Genomic DNA, 16,778 nt, shown 5'->3' with positions numbered 1-16,778 from the left:
TATAATGTACAACTGATGAGATGTATGCTAATTAAGTGTTGATAGTTGTAACTGTCTTTAATATTTAAATTTTTCTATATGCTGTTCTTTTTTTATTACTAGCTTACCCTTGTCATTTTCGTGTACTTGGACTGCGATGATCATACTTGTATGGGAGCAGAGCAGGGCTAGATTGGCGATAAGAGCAAGTTTGTAGCTGGAAGAGGGTGAGGAGTCTTGTCTTGCTGGTGTTTTGGATGTTAAGCCAGTATCTGGCTATTTTGATTGTATTTTACGTTGTACACTCTAACTCTAGTCGGATTGGAACTTTTGTATATATTTATATTCTAGATCTTGTATTTATATACTTGTTCGATTCTGTCTAGTGTTTCCGGTGTGCTATTGGTTGTGAGTGTAGTGACCAGCCAGGTCGTTATACTTTAGTGGTATCAGAGCAGGTCGAGTCTAGTGGACACTCTTTGGGGGTGGTTCCTTTAGGCTTTTGTTGTGTTAGCTCTGTGTTGTGTTGTCTTGTCGTGTTGTCTGCTGTGTTGATTGATGCGATGAATTGTTGTGTTGTTAATTGTTGTTTGGTTGAGTGGTAGTATACTGAAGAAGCTGTTATTTTTGTAGACGATGACTAGAACCAACGAACAAATAGCCCGTGCCATAGAGATGATGGCTATGACTATGCAGCAACAAAATGCTTATTTTGCAAGGATGGAAGCTGAAAGAGCTGCAGCTGGTGCAGCAAGGCCCACGGGGTCACAGGAGAGCCAGGACTTAGCTGAGTTTCGGAAGTGTCATCCTCCACAGTTTGTGGGAGATGCAGATCCAGAGGCAGCTGACCGCTGGATATGTGAGTTGGAGAAGATTTTTTCTGTTCTGGGATGTTCTCCAGAGAAGAGGTTAGCATATGCTATGTATATGCTTGTAGGAGAGGTCGAACATTGGTGGAGGGGCACTTATCAGATGCTTGTGGCGAGAGGAGTTACAATTGACTGGGAGTGCTTTCGAACAGTGTTCTTGGAGAAGTATTTCCCGGAGAGCGTGAGGCACGCCAAGGAGGCTGAGTTCATGCGGTTACACCAAGGAGCACTATCGGTATCGGAGTACGCGATGAGGTTCGAGCACTTGGCTCATTTTTATTCACAGGCTATTTCTGAGGTGATGGAGGACCATCCTTGAAGCATCATATAGGGCCTATCACAACGTCCATGGCTAGGAGAGTAGAGGAAGATGAAGAACACACCACACCAAAGGCCATGATCATCATGTGTGTGGAATTTTAGCCATCTCCTTAATTTGTTGCTTCCTTTTCCCATTTTGCCCTTGTATTTTGGGGTACATTAGATATTAGGATTTTATTTGGGATGATCTCATGTGTGGCCAATAAAATTTAGGAGGGATGAGACCCATTTCATTTGGGATGCATTTAGGGTTCATTTAGGGTGCATTTGGACACCAAAATTTCGGCCAAATGCTCTCAAGAAACCCTAGATGCCTTTCTTTCCCTATAAGTACTCTAGGTAACCCACCTTGTAGCCACTTTGGAAATTAATGAATTTGAGTGAGCCTTTGTGCCTCTTCATTCCTTCCTTAGTCCCCTAGGAACTCCATGGCCCCCTATCCTCTCCTCTCTACCTAGAGTGAGCTTGGGTCTTCCTTGGTTGGCCTTCATCATCCTAAGTGAAGTGAGCTAGCCTAAAGGAGCTACACCACCAAACACCATCCATTTCTCTCCTTCATTTTGTGCGTCACCCTTCACCTTCCCAAACACCAAATCCTCCACTTCCATACCCTTGAAGAGATCATCTTTCACATCATATCAACCTTGGAGAAGAGAAGGAATCAACCACTAACTCTCATGGAGAAGTTGGTTCCATCATGTGGTATCAGAGCCATGGTTGTCTTCAAGGGTAACTTGTCTCTTCTCTTTTGTGTCTTCTAAATGTTTCTTGTCATGTCTATGTCTTCTCATATGTCTTGATGTTATCCTCTCAAATATTGCTTAAAATCTTGTCTTCTTGTTGTGTGGTTCATTGTTGGTTCATGAGCCTTCCTTTGTTGTGCTCTAGGTTTCCTTTAAAATAGGTTTCCTTTGGGGTTGATAAAACCCTAAGCCTTTTGAAATCTAAATTTTATTGGCCACACATGAGAGTGGACGTTCAAAGGCATTGCTCCAAGTGTATCACTTGCCTTCAAGCAAAATCAAGAGGACTAATGACATGGATGAGGATGACGATTTGAGGTCAAATCCTTCTCAAGAAGGAGGGGATGATGGAGGACCATCCTTGAAGCATCATATAGGGCCTATCACAAGGTCCATGGCTAGGAGAGTAGAGGAAGATGAAGAACACACCACACCAAAGGCCATGATCATCATGTGTGTGGAATTTTAGCCATCTCCTTAATTTGTTGCTTCCTTTTCCCATTTTGCCCTTGTATTTTGGGGTACATTAGATATTAGGATTTTATTTTGTATTTTTATTTAGCCTTTATATTATGGGGAAAAATTAGTCTTAGGATTTATTTTAGGACTTAAGCCTTGTTTTTAAGGTCAAAAGTCCATTTCTTTCTTTTTTTGACCTAAGGGTACTTTAGTCTTTTAGGAGGGATGAGACCCATTTCATTTGGGATGTATTTAGGGTTCATTTAGGGTGCATTTGGACACCAAAATTTCGGCCAAATGCTCCCAAGAAACCCTAGATGCCTTTCTTTCCCTATAAGTACTCTAGGTAACCCACCTTGTAGCCACTTTGGAAATTAATGAATTTGAGTGAGCCTTTGTGCCTCTTCATTCCTTCCTTAGTCCCCTAGGAACTCCATGGCCCCCTATCCTCTCCTCTCTAGCTAGAGTGAGTTTGGGTCTTCCTTGGTTGGCCTTCATCATCCTAAGTGAAGTGAGCTAGCCTAAAGGAGCTACACCACCAAACACCATCCATTTCTCTCCTTCATTTTGTGCGTCACCCTTCACCTTCCCAAACACCAAATCCTCCACTTCCATACCCTTGAAGAGATCATCCTTCACATCATATCAACCTTGGAGAAGAGAAGGAATCAACCACTAACTCTCATGGAGAAGTTGGTTCCATCATGAGGCCTGGAAGTGCAGAAAGTTTGCTGAGGGTCTGAAGTATGAGTTGAAGAAGGTGGTGGTGCCTATGGCCATCACCGAGTTTCTGGCCATAGTAGAGAAGGCGAAAATTCTGGAGAGGTTAGAAGGGGGTAACCGTGCGATCAGAACTATTGAGGGACCAGTTGGGTCCAAGAAAGGAGGTGGAAGTCAGAGGAAGCCGTATGATAGGCCCCAACCACAGCAAGGGGGTCCTGTCATTAGGCAACCTGCTGAGACTACCAGAGGAGGAGGACAAGGTGGAGGTACTGCCCTTAGGTGTTACAGGTGTGGTGGATCCCATTTGATCAGGGATTGTCCACACACTGAGAGCAGATGTTTCAGATGTCAGCAGATAGGCCATGTGTCTTTCAACTGTCCCACCAGGAGTAGACCAGAGAGGAGTACTCAGAGGAGTGATGCGCAGAGAGCTGATACTTAGAGGAGTAGTGTGCAGAGGGCTGAGACTTAGAGGGGTGACAGACCCACTACAACTGGTAGGGTGTTTGCTTTGACAGGTGCTAAGGCTTCGACTTCTTATGACCTAGTGAAGGGGAAGGGCAAGGCTGCTGGTAAGGATGTGATGCTTTTGTTTGACTTTGAGGCTTCCCATTCATTTATTTCCTATACTTGTGTTGCTATGCTAGGTGTGTCTGTGTGTGACTTGGGGTTGAGACTGCTAGTGTCGACGCCTGCTTCTGCTTCAGTAGTTGCTTCTGAGCTGTGTGCTAACTGCCCTATTGTTGTGAATGGGAAGAAGTACAAGGTAAACTTGATTTGTTTGCCTTTGGTTGATATTGACATAATCTTAGGGATGGATTGGTTATATTCCAATCGTATCCTTATAGATTGTGCCAATAGGCGGTTGATCTTTCCACAGGAAGAGGATGAGTTGTTGATTTCAGCTGGTCAAGCTGAATCAATGCTGAGGGATGGAGCGGAGTACTACCTTCTGCTTGCTATAATGAGTGTGGAGACTGAGAGAGTCATTTCTGAGATAGATGTGGTGAGAGACTTTGCTGAGGTGTTTCCTGATGAGGTGCCTGGGTTGCCTCCTGTTAGGGAGATGAAGTTTAGCATTGATCTGGTTCCAGGTGCGGGGCCAGTGTCGGTGGCTCCCTATAGGATGACTCCTGCCAAGCTGGTTGAGTTGAAAGGTAAGCTGGAAGACCTATTGGAGAAGCAGTTGGTGCGGCCGAGTGTTTCGTCGTGGGGTGCTCTTGTGCTGTTGGTGAAGAAGAAGGATGGAGGTAGTCGACTGTGTGTTGATTACCGACTGTTGAATAAGTTGACCATTAAGAACAAATATCCACTTCCCCGGATAGATGACTTAATGGATCAAATGAGGGGAGCATCGGTGTTTTCTAAGATTGACTTGAGGTTAGGATATCACCAGATTAGGGTGAAGGAGGGTGACATACCGAAGACTGCTTTCAAGACTATGTATGGTCACTATGAGTACGTCGTAATGCCGTTTGGTGTGACCAACGCCCCTGCGGTGTTCATGGATTACATGAACAGGATCTTCCGGCTGTTCTTGGATAAATTCGTGGTGGTGTTCATTGATGATATCTTGATTTATTCAAGGAACCGGGAGGAGCATGGAGAGCACTTGAGTATGGTGCTGGAGATTTTGAAGGCGAAGCAGCTGTATGCTAAGCTTTCAAAATGTGAGTTATGGTTGGATGAAGTGAAGTTCTTGGGTCACGTGATTTCAGCTGAGAGGATTGTGTTGATCTGGCTAAGGTGGAGTCGGTGTTGCAGTGGGAGCGTCCAAGGACTGTCACTGAAATTCGGAGCTTTGTGGGTTTGGCAGGCTACTATCGTCGATTCATTGAAGGATTCTCTAAGATAGTAGCGCCTCTGACCCAGCTGACAAGGAAGGAACAGCCGTTCATCTGGACGGACGCCTGTGAGCGAAGTTTTGAAGAGTTGAAAAGGAGGTTAACTACTTCTCGTGTGTTGGTGTTGCCGGATTCTGGTGAACCCTTTGATGTGTATTGTGATGCTTCTCACCAGGGTCTTGGGTGTGTGCTGATGCAACACGGGAAAGTGGTGGCCTATGCTTCAAGGCAACTGAAGAATCATGAGAGGAATTATCCCACTCATGACTTGGAGTTGGCAGCTGTTGTTTTTACCTTGAAGATATGGCAACACTATTTGTATGGTGCTCGGTTCAACGTCTTTAGTGATTATAAGAGTCTGAAGTATCTGTTTGATCAGAAGGAGTTGAACATGAGGCAGAGACGGTGGATGGAGTTTCTGAAGGACTATGACTTCCAGTTGATGTATCATCCTGGTAAGGCCAATGTTGTGGCGGACGCGCTGAGTAGTAAATCCATCCACATGTCGAGTATGATGGTGAGGGAGTTGGAACTGATTGAGGAATTCAAAGATTTGAACTGTGGAGTTAGCTCAGGATCACATTAGTTGTGGGACGGTCACCATAACTAATGAGTTCTTGAGGCAGGTTGGACTTAAGCAGTTGCAAGATGCTGAGTTGGTGAAGCTTCTTGGTTTGTTGGGTACCGAGAAGGCTGATGGTTTTGAACTAGAAGAAGATGGAATCTTGAGGTTCAAAGGCAGAGTCTGCCTACCTCAGGATGCTGAGCTGAAGAAAGCTGTATTAGAGGAAGGCCACAAGAGTAGACTTAGCATACATCCGGGTATGACTAAGATGTATCAAGACCTCAAAAAGACTTTCTGGTGGCCTGGCATGAAGAAGGAGATAGCTGAGTATGTGGCGGCCTGTTTGACCTGTCAGAAAGCAAAAGTTGAGCATCAGAAGCCGAGTGGATTGATGCAGTAGATGGAAATTCTGGAGTGGAAGTGGGATAACATTACTATGGATTTTATTGTTGGGTTGCCTAGGTCAGCTAGGAATAATGATGTTATCTGGGTGATCGTAGACCGGTTGACCAAGTGTTCGCATTTCTTGCCTGTCAACATCAAGTGGTCCTTGGAGAAGCTGACACAGTTGTATGTGAAGGAGATAGTACGGCTGCATGGGGTGCCTCCTAGTATTATTTCTGATAGAGATCCAAGGTTCACTTCCAGATTTTGGCAGAGTCTACACCAAGCCTTAGGCACGAAGTTGAAGCTGAGTTCTGCTTATCATCCGCAAACGGATGGTCAGTCAGAGAGGACAATCCAGTCCTTGGAGGATCTGCTTAGGGCTTGTGTGTTAGACCACTTGGGTAGCTAGGAGGAGGTCCTACCGTTGGTTGAGTTCACCTACAACAACAGTTTTCATGCAAGCATTGGGATGGCACCATTTGAAGCGTTGTATGGAAGAAGATGTAGGACTCCTCTGTGCTGGAATCAGGATGGTGAGTCAGTGGTGGTGGGTTCGGAGCTGATCCTACAGACCATTGAGAAAGTGAAGATGATTCAGGAAAGGATGAAGACTGCTTAGAGTAGGCAGAAGTCGTATATAAATACTCCTGTATTATGTCTAGTTATCTCTACCCTTCTCCGTTTGTATATAAATACTCCTGTATTATGTCACTCTCCACAGAGATATTCACATTCAGTCTTACATCCAGATTCAATACAATTTCCTTCTCCCAATTGCTCCTCTACATGGTATCAAGAGCTCCTGTTTTTTTTCTTTCCCGGGAAAACTTCCATGGCTTCCGCAACTACCAAGCAGTTCATCCCACAAGCTTTTTCAAATCCCATCTCGTCCAAACTCAGTGAGGACAATTTTCTCACATGGAGGCAACAAGCCGAATCTACCATAAGAGGGTATCGTCTAAAGAAACACATTCTTGGAGCCATGCATGTTCCAGCCCAACACAAGACAGACGAGGATAAAGCCAAAGGAGTTCTCAGTCCAGAATATGAAGATTACGATCAACAAGATAATCTCCTCAAATCTTGGTTACTGGAGAGTATGGAACCGCAATTTAAGGTAAGGATGGTTGGATATGAGTGGTGCCACCAGATTTGGAATAACCTAGAAATATACTTTGCCTCGCAAACCAAAGCCCGTGTGAAACAACTCAAGATTCAATTAAGAGGAATCAAGAAAACCACAGCCATAAATCAGTACCTTCTTGAAATCAAGAAGATTGTCAACAATCTTGCAGCAATTGGGTCACCTCTGAATACGGCTGAACACATAGATGCTATCTTTGATGGGTTATCAGAAGAGTATGACCCCTTTATCACCTCTGTTCTTACAAGAACCGAAGAATACTCTGTTGAGCAAATAGAATCTCTACTGATGGCGCAAGAAGAACGACTGGAAAAACACAAAGCAAGTGAAAGTGTTCCTCTTCAAGCCAATTTGGCTCAAGGCAGTTTCAACTCAAGAAAACAATTTACCAATCAAGGAAGAGGTTCCAATAATAATGGCACTCATGGAAGAGGTCCTCACAGGGGCAGGGGTCGTGGCAGATCAGCCCAGCATTTCGGCAGAGGAAATAAGCAACCGTGTCAAGTCTGTGGCAAGATTGGCCATATAGCCTTTCACTGCTGGCACAGGTATGATCAACAATATACTGAACCCAATTTAAATCATAATACTAATGTCTACAACCCAGGAAACCAGCAACAGATGCAAGCCATGATTGCGGGTTCACAAAATATGGTATATGATGATCAGTGGTATCCAGATTCAGGTGCCACAAATCATCTTACATCAGATTTGAATAATCTTGGTTCCAAAACTGATTACACGGGACAAGACAAGATTCACATGGGAAATGGTCAAGCCATCGGAATAAATCATACAGGTACATCATTCTTTCATACTCCTATGTCTTCTAAAATATTTACTTTAAAAGAACTCCTACATGTTCCTCACATTACCAAAAATCTGCTAAGTGTATCAAAATTTTGCAAAGATAATAACGTATATGTTGAATTCCACACCAATTATTGTCTTGTTAAATCTCAGGACTCGAAGGAAACTCTTCTACGAGGGAATCTTAAAAATGGCCTATATGTCTTTGATGAAGTGCAAATTCTGAAACCTGATGTATATGAACATACTGTTGACTCTATTCCCACTAACCGTACCACTCTATATGTACAAAGGACTAGGAAATCCTATGATGTATGGCACAATAGACTTGCTCACGCCTCTAGGAAAATAGTTCAAGCTGTTATGAAAACCTGTAATGTTCCAATGCCTATTAATCATCAAGACTCTATTGTTTGTAAATCCTGTTGTATTGGGAAATCACATACACTTCCGTTTTCTGATTCATATACTGTGTATAATTCTCCTCTTGAACTTGTCTACAGTGATGTTTGGGGACCTTCTCATTATGCATCTAGAGAGGGGTTTCGATATTATGTTCATTTTACTGATGCTTTTTCAAAGTATACCTGGATTTATTTTATGCATAATAAATCTGAAACTGCACATCATTTCATTCATTTTAAATCTATGGTTGAAAACCAATTTGGACACAAGATTAAAATGTTCCAATCTGATGGAGGAAAAGAGTTTACCTGTCTAACAAAGCTTTTCAATGAAAATGGCATAACACATCGTCTCAGTTGTCCTCATAGTCACCAACAAAATGGGACAGCAGAAAGGAAACACAGACATATCACAGAGGTTGGCTTAACTTTGCTATCTTCCTCTGGTCTTCCACATATTTTTTGGTCTGATGCTTTTAGCACGGCTATTCATGTTATAAATAGACTTCCAACACCTATTCTTGGACACAAATCTCCATATGAAGTGTTGTTTAATAAAATACCAGACTATCTTCTCTTAAGACCTTTTGGTTGTGCGTGTTATCCCCACTTAAGACCTTTCAACAGTCATAAAATGGATTTTAGATCATCTCAATGTGTTTTTATTGGGTATAGCATGCAACACAAAGGTTATAAATGTTTTACAACAAATGGCAAAATCATCATTTCCAGGAATGTGGTTTTTGATGAAGACACATTTCCTGGTCCATCCTATTTCAACACTAACAATGTTGCAGGTCTGTCATCGTCTCACTCACCACAACCTGTGCCAAGTATACACGTTTTGCCATCTCAGTCTCTAGCACCCAATTCAGCTACCACTGTTCCATTAGTCTCTTCCATTGATGAGTCTCTTCAAGATTCTCAACTCACTTCCACCACTGACACCTCCCAAGATAATCTGATCACATCTTCCTCTCAGCCGAACCCACAACCAATTATTACAACCGTCCCAGATCCAGCATCACCTGCAACACGCACAACAAATCAACATCCTATGATCACTAGAGCCAAAATTGGTGTTTTCAAACCTAAGGCTTTTCTTGCTACATCTGAACCAATTAGTGTTGCACAAGCTCTTGACAACGAGCACTGGAAACAAGCCATGCAAGATGAGTACAATGCCTTACTCAAAAACCATACATAGGATTTAGTCTCCTTACCACCAGGACGAACAGCAATAACTTGCAAATGGATATTCAAAAATAAGTACAAACAAGACGGTTCGATCCTTCGACACAAAGCTCGACTAGTAGCTCGAGGTTTCAGCCAACAACAAGGACTCGATTACACAGACACCTTTAGTCCTGTCGTCAAACCTGTCAGCATTAGAATTGTTCTTGCTCTAGCAGTTTCAAAAGGCTGGCCAATTCATCAAATAGATGTGGACAATGCGTTTTTAAATGGTGATCTCAAAGAAGACATCTACATGCTTCAGCCACAGGGGTTTCATAATGGCGCTCCAAACACAGTTTGCAAACTACGGAAAGCTCTATACGGCCTCAAACAAGCTCCAAGAGCTTGGTTTCAAAAACTCACTCTAATTCTCCTTCAACTCGGTTTTAAACAGGCCAGATCAGATTCTTCTCTTTTCACTTTTACATCTAAAGTTACCTCTATATACATTCTCATATATGTTGATGATATTATTATAACTAGCAACTCCCCTGCAGCTATACAAACTCTGATTTCTACTCTTCATAGATTCTTTCCTCTCAAAGATCTTGGCAGTCTTCATTATTTTCTTGGAATCGAAGTCAATTCTGATGGTGCAGGTGGCATTCACCTCTCTCAAACCAAGTATCTTAAAGATATTCTTGACAAACTCAACATGTCAAATGCGAAGCCTGTCAAAACTCCCATGGCACCTTCCCTCAAGCTCACAAATGATGGGACAGCAGTGTGCCCGGATCCAAGTCTCTATAGGTCAGTCATTGGTGCCCTGCAATACCTAACCATCACCAGACCTGACATAGCTTATACAGTAAATAAGCTGTGTCAGTTTATGCATCACCCCCTTGAAAGCCACTGGAAAGCAGTAAAGCGACTACTCAGATATCTCCAAGGCACTCTACAACATGGATTACACTACAAGAAGTCAACCGATACTGGAATACATGCATACTGTGACTCAGATTGGGCGAGTGACCATGAAGACATGCGATCAACATCAGGGAACTGTGTGTATCTAGGGCCTAATATAGTGTCTTGGATGGCAAAGAAACAAAGGGTTGTCTCTAGGTCCAGCACCGAGGCAGAATTTAGGAGTCTCGCAAGTCTGGTCACAGAGGTTCAATACATTCAGAATCTGCTTTCAGAACTTCACATTAGCAGCACCCAGCCACCTCTCATATGGTGCGACAATCAAGGAGCAGTTCTCTTATCTGCCAATCCAGTATTACATACTAAAACAAAACATTTTGAGTTGGATTTATGGTTTGTTAGAGAAAGAGTGGCTCGGGGACAAATTCAAGTCAAGCATATCCCAGCACGGTTTCAAGTCGCAGATTTATTGACTAAGGCTCCAAGTTCATCTATCTTCTTAGCTTTAAGACACAAACTCACTGTAGATAAACAATCCACACTAAGTTTGAAGGGGGATAAAAAGGATATTCTCTAGTTATCTCTACCCTTCTCCGTTTGTATATAAATACTCCTGTATTATGTCACTCTCCACAGAGATATTCACATTCAGTCTTACATCCAGATTCAATACAATTTCCTTCTCCCAATTGCTCCTCTACACTCCTCTACACATGGAAATATCAAAATTAAAAAAAAAGTTATAAATATAAACCATATTTACTTTTTATTATACAAAGGAAATATCAAAATTTTAAAAAAAAATATTGTAGGAGAATATAACATGATACATCCATTACCGATTTAAATTTATTAAGATTTGTTAATTTTGAAAGTATTAATTTTTACTTAATGAATTTCATGTCTTTATTCATAATTTTATAATTTTAATCAATAATAGACAATATATTAAAAAAATGTATTAGAAAGTGTATCGTTAATTGTTGTTAAATAATAAATTATGAATAAAAATTTTAGTGCAGTTTTTATTGTGCCGGTTATTAAAATAAATTTTAAATTTGTTTAAGAATAATAGCAAAAAATACTTGTACCAAGTATTCTGAAATCATTGTTCTGACCTTGTATATTCGAAGAAACTGTGTTGAGCAAAATTTAATTTAGACACTCAATTGAATTCAAGGACCCACTAAAGACATTTCGACTCGAGATGGAGATGGGTTGAACTCAACTTGCCCTAATCTGAATATTCACATTTCATCAACTTGTTTTCTTTGGCCTGCCTTTTTGTGGATGATGCCAACTTTTCATTTGAATTTTGTGGCCCATGCCATGAGTCACGAGTGCTTATCATATCAATTCACTCTTTGAAAATAAAATTATACACAATAAATGATTTTTTTTAATTGGGTTTATTTTTCATTATGATAAATTTAATATGCTTCAAGTAATTTTATATTCATCAAGCAAGTTATTTACTTACAATTACCTGTTAATTCAAGTCGATTTTGATTTAGACATTTTAAATAAGGTATCGGGTATAAATATTATGAAGAAAAAAAATCATGATTTGAAAAAGGTACTTTATTAAAAGTGTTCAGTTATATTTTTCAAGATTAATTATAAGTGACGCTAATACACACTTTATACCGAGAAACAATTATTTAAAAAAAAAAACAAGTTACTTGCTAAATTAAAAATTAACATTTTTTTAAAACATAAACATAAATCTAAAGATTTAATAATTATGTATTATTAGTGTAAAATCTTTTATATTCTGGTTTTAGTTATTATGATATCAATAATTTATGATGAGATAATAATATTAAAAAAAAAATTATACAGTGAGTAAGAAGTATACAGTTAAAGCCAAAATGAAGAAGTAAAAATGATAACATGAAGCAAATTCTTTATTGAGACATTACATAAAATTGAGTCGAATAAAACTATAAATAGATAATGTTTCTAGACAAGTTCATTTATTGGTTCAACCAATTTATTTTCCCGAACCTTTAAAGTCTGAAAGGTGGCGGAGCCTTCGATTAGGACCGTCCAGAAAATGGACATATATGTCTGGCACGTGAAATTTGGGTGGTCTTCAATCTAAATACTATAAATTGTTTCATATTCGAAGGTACTCACTCTAGCAGACAGTGGAAGAGTTTCTCGCCGTCCAACATGCAATGTTTCTCCATTGAGTTTTGACCAAATAATTTACAATGTGTTTCATCCATCTTTTTTCTTAACTTATTTCTTTTATTTTAAAAAAAAGTTGAGTCAAACAAAATTCATAAAAACTCTTAAAAAATGAAAATTTTATTTCCTTAGAAGAAAATTTGAAGAAAAAAAAAAGTAACTTTTAGTTTAGTATAGTTTTTTTTTACGACATATGCCTAATTTATTCACACTCCTCTTTGAATCTCACTTTATCCTAAAATCATGTGTTTTTTCTGTCTTGATTTTTTTTTTTCTATCACAAGTTTTCTTTAATTAATTAGGCTAGAGATTAATCTTATTTGCGATATTATGTCGGTTACTAATCCAACAAATTTTTACATTCATCACGAATCAACTATAGTTTTCGTTATATATATTATTTTCACAAAGTGTAAATGCATGCATGCTCAATACATTAGATTTTGATTTCGTAATTTGAGTGTTTCATTGACTTCTGTATTAAATAATAATCACATATTCTAGTTTATTTTGAATTTATTTATTTTGAAATTTATTTATTTATTAATATAATTTATTTTAAAAAAATAACAATTATTTTAATTTTTCATTACATAAAATAAAAAAATGTTACTGAATTAAGTAAGTAATATAGTATTCAGCAAAATAAAAAGTAAGTAATAAAGTTAAATAAAATTAATTATAATGTTTTAAAACATTTATACTTTTTAAAATTTAATTTCATAATTTTTTTTTAAATATTGACAAGTTTTTGAATCAGTAATTACCACAGTATATTTATTAAAAAAATTAGATTATTCATTAAATATTTTTAATATATATTGACATTGTTATGTTATGTTTTGCACCAAAAGAAAACCTATGTTAAATTAAGTTAGGTAAAATATCTTCTAAAATTTTTTATCGAATAATAATATAAAAGTTTTTAAATATTACATATTTTGTAATTAATTAATATTTTAGTATGTATGATGCATATGATAATTATTTATTTTATGTAAATAAATTAATAATAAATATGAGTGTAAAAGGAGAATAGAACGATTACAAATCTAATACTTATTTAAATGATAATGAATATGAGATGAAAATAAGGAAAATAAAATATTTACAGAGTTAATAGTTATTCTAATTTATTTTATTAGTAAGAATTAGAATAGAAGTGAAAAAGGTTTGAATCTATAACTTTAGAGAAGTTTTTATAAATAATATATTATATTTAATTAATAAAATAAGTAATATTATTTAAGAAAGAGTGAAGATGATGAAGGAGAAGAAAGAATACGATTTTGAACTTCAATCCACACAAGTTTCACTCCAACCCACTTCAATCCTAAACTTCAAGTTTCAAATCCTAAATCCTGTAATAATTTCTCACGCACTAAGGAAATCTAGACAAAAAAAAGAAAAGATGAATGTATTTTACAGACTTAGAGCTCACCTATATTACTCTGGTGCATAATGTTACAACAAACAAAACTCTATTTGGTTAATAATATAGATAAAAATCATCTAAATGTCGAGATATATTCAAATCAAAAATTTTATAATTAAACAAATCATATCAAAACTCTCAAATCATTTATAGCATATCACCACCCAATCATCACAATCAATGAATTCCATCATCATTCACAATCAAACACAACAATAATTTCATAGTTATACTTAGATCATCAAACACATAGCAAAATAGTTCTTATGGAAGCTTAGAGATCACTTCACTATCCTTATCCCACATATGTGCTATAGATGCGACAATCTCACTCCCCTTTACCTTAAGTGATGATTCCACAACACAAGCATGTTCTTCGTAACCTTAATCGCTACTTTACACTCTCTCCGGTGACCTCCTATAGGTGTGAATCATCATCTATATCGTTTTCTCTAATGTTTCCCCAATTGTTATCTTAACCTCTTGAATTGCAATAATTTATTCTTTTTTGTTAATTCCTTAGATGATAACTTCCAAGGTAACAAACACAATATCTATTAGGCTAAGGCTATTCCATGCGTTCATCAAGGTTTTCCTTTAGATTTTTCCTCTACAAGCACTCTTAGAGAAAATTGATGCACATTTGTGACATAATGCTCTTTCTCTTAGTTTTAATGACCTTCCAGGTTGGACTCAATACTCCTCTTTAACCCATTAATTATTTTTTTTCATATATTACTAACCTAATTAATTAAATCAAAAATATAATTATTTTATTAAAATGCTAGCTTATTTTATTTAAATAATAAAAATATTATTTACATTTTAACCTTAATTAATTAAGTTTATAATATATTTTTTTTTATTAAAATAATTAATCTTATTTTAGAAAATTTGAGATATTAAATAAAACTAAAAATTTGAGACATGAACTACAGTATACACCAAAAGAAAAACTCATAATAAAAATAGGGCTAAAATAGTATTTTGGTCTCTTATAATAATTGTTTGGTTCAATTTAGTCTTACTTTTATTTTTGGTCTCAATTTGGTCCCTAATAAATTAATTGGTTGCAATGTCGAACTTCCGTCCAAATTATTTAAACGGAGTTAACTGTTGGCCACGTGGATGCCACGTAGATGCATAGGTAGATGCCACGTAGATGCACAAGTAGATGCCACGTGGATGCCAAATTTTATGAAAATACCTGGAACCAGAACGACCCGTTCTGAAACCAGAATGGGCCGTTCTAGGTGCACTCTTGGTGTGTTAATTTTGCATCTGGAATGACCCATTCCAGGTACAAAATTAACACACTAAAAGTGCAACCAGAATGGTCCGTTCTGATTCCAGATTGCTAAACACAAACGATTAATGATTATAGTTCACGGTTGTGAACCGTGGAAGGAAAAAGACCCAAGGTACAAAGCATTTCAAACACTGGATTTGATAATATTGTCAATAAAAATTGATAACTTCAATTGCTAAACAGTTGGGCTATACAATGTATCATTAAGGACAATGCAGTGTATCACTAAAGACAATGGTAGCATATTTTATTTAATTGTTAGTCAAACTGGAGTGAACCACTTACTACCAAATTGACATTATACAGTAAAGGATGAAACGACATGGTATTTTTTCTTGAAGTCATTAACGATATACCCTAACAACAACATGTTCTTGAAGAGGTAGAACCTGAAGTAAAGAAAAATGATACACAGGACTAACATTTCACCACACAACTACAGGCAGGGACGAATCTAAGTTAATCATAGTGGGGGGCACTTACCCCCGCTAAAATTATTTTCATTCTTTTTTTTATATATAAAATATTAATAATTTATAAAAAAATATATTATTAATTATATTTTAATTATGTTGTTATATCTAATATAATAAATACATTAATATTTTTTATATATTTTATTTTATTGTTTAATTGTTTTTTATTTTGTGATAAAATTCTTTATTTTTAATGAAGAAAAAATTTACTTACTTCAAGAGTAAGTCTTGATAGATTTATTCTACTTAATAATTAATGTTCTATATCAAATTTTAAAAATTTAATTGTTAAATTAAAAAGCTTTTCATGTATAGATCAAATTTATAAAATTTTTAAAAAAATTAAAAATCATATGATACTTCGTTAAATTAATTCAAATTAACATATAAAATATTTTTGTTTTAAATGCGTGTAAAAATTTAGAGGACACTAAAAAAAACAAATAAATAATTTTATTATGTTTATCCTTTAATTTTTATCATTTTATTCCTCTAATTTTAAATAAGTTGCAAAAAATTATAAAGTGACACTTAAATATTTTTTCAAATAGAAAGAGAAAAAGGAAAAGTTATCACTTTATTTATAAAACAATTGTATTTTATAAAAATAAGTAATTTAAAAAATTTTACCATAAAAAAATAATTTTCAAAATTATTATATTTTTAATAAAATTAATGTAGACTATTCTATTGTTCTCTGGAACGGGCCGTTTCGAATCCAGAACGGCTCGTTCTGAAACCCGAACGGCCTGTTCTGGTTTCAGAACGACCTGTTCTGATATACTGGTGGTGTGTTAATTTTGCATCTAGAACGGCCCGTTTCAGATGTAAAATTAACACACCAAGAGTGCGCCCAGAACGGAACAGACCGTTCTGATTCCAGGTGTTTTCAAAAAAATTGGCATCTACCTATGTATCTACGTGACCAACAGTTAACTCTGTTTAAATAATTTAGACGAAAATCTGACATTACAATCAATTAATTTATTAAGACCAATTTGAGACAAAAATAAA

At 36.9% G+C, this 16,778-nt stretch overlaps 1 protein-coding gene across 1 annotated transcript; it reads left to right on the top strand.

The window, feature by feature from the left end:
* The first annotated feature begins 615 nt into the window (after nucleotides 1-615).
* Nucleotides 616-1,167, top strand: LOC145956469 (uncharacterized). Its single transcript, XM_083072074.1, has one exon. It carries the CDS (start codon nucleotides 616-618, stop codon nucleotides 1,165-1,167), a length of 552 nt encoding a protein of 183 aa, XP_082928200.1.
* The last annotated feature ends 15,611 nt before the right edge of the window (nucleotides 1,168-16,778 follow it).

The sequence above is a fragment of the Cajanus cajan genome, chromosome 3 (genome assembly GCF_000230855.2).
Source record: "Cajanus cajan strain Asha chromosome 3, NIPB_CcT2T_4, whole genome shotgun sequence".
Taxonomy (NCBI): Eukaryota; Viridiplantae; Streptophyta; class Magnoliopsida; order Fabales; family Fabaceae; genus Cajanus; species Cajanus cajan.
Note: the sequence above shows the minus strand (reverse complement) of the source record. Positions and strands in the feature narration are given on the sequence as shown.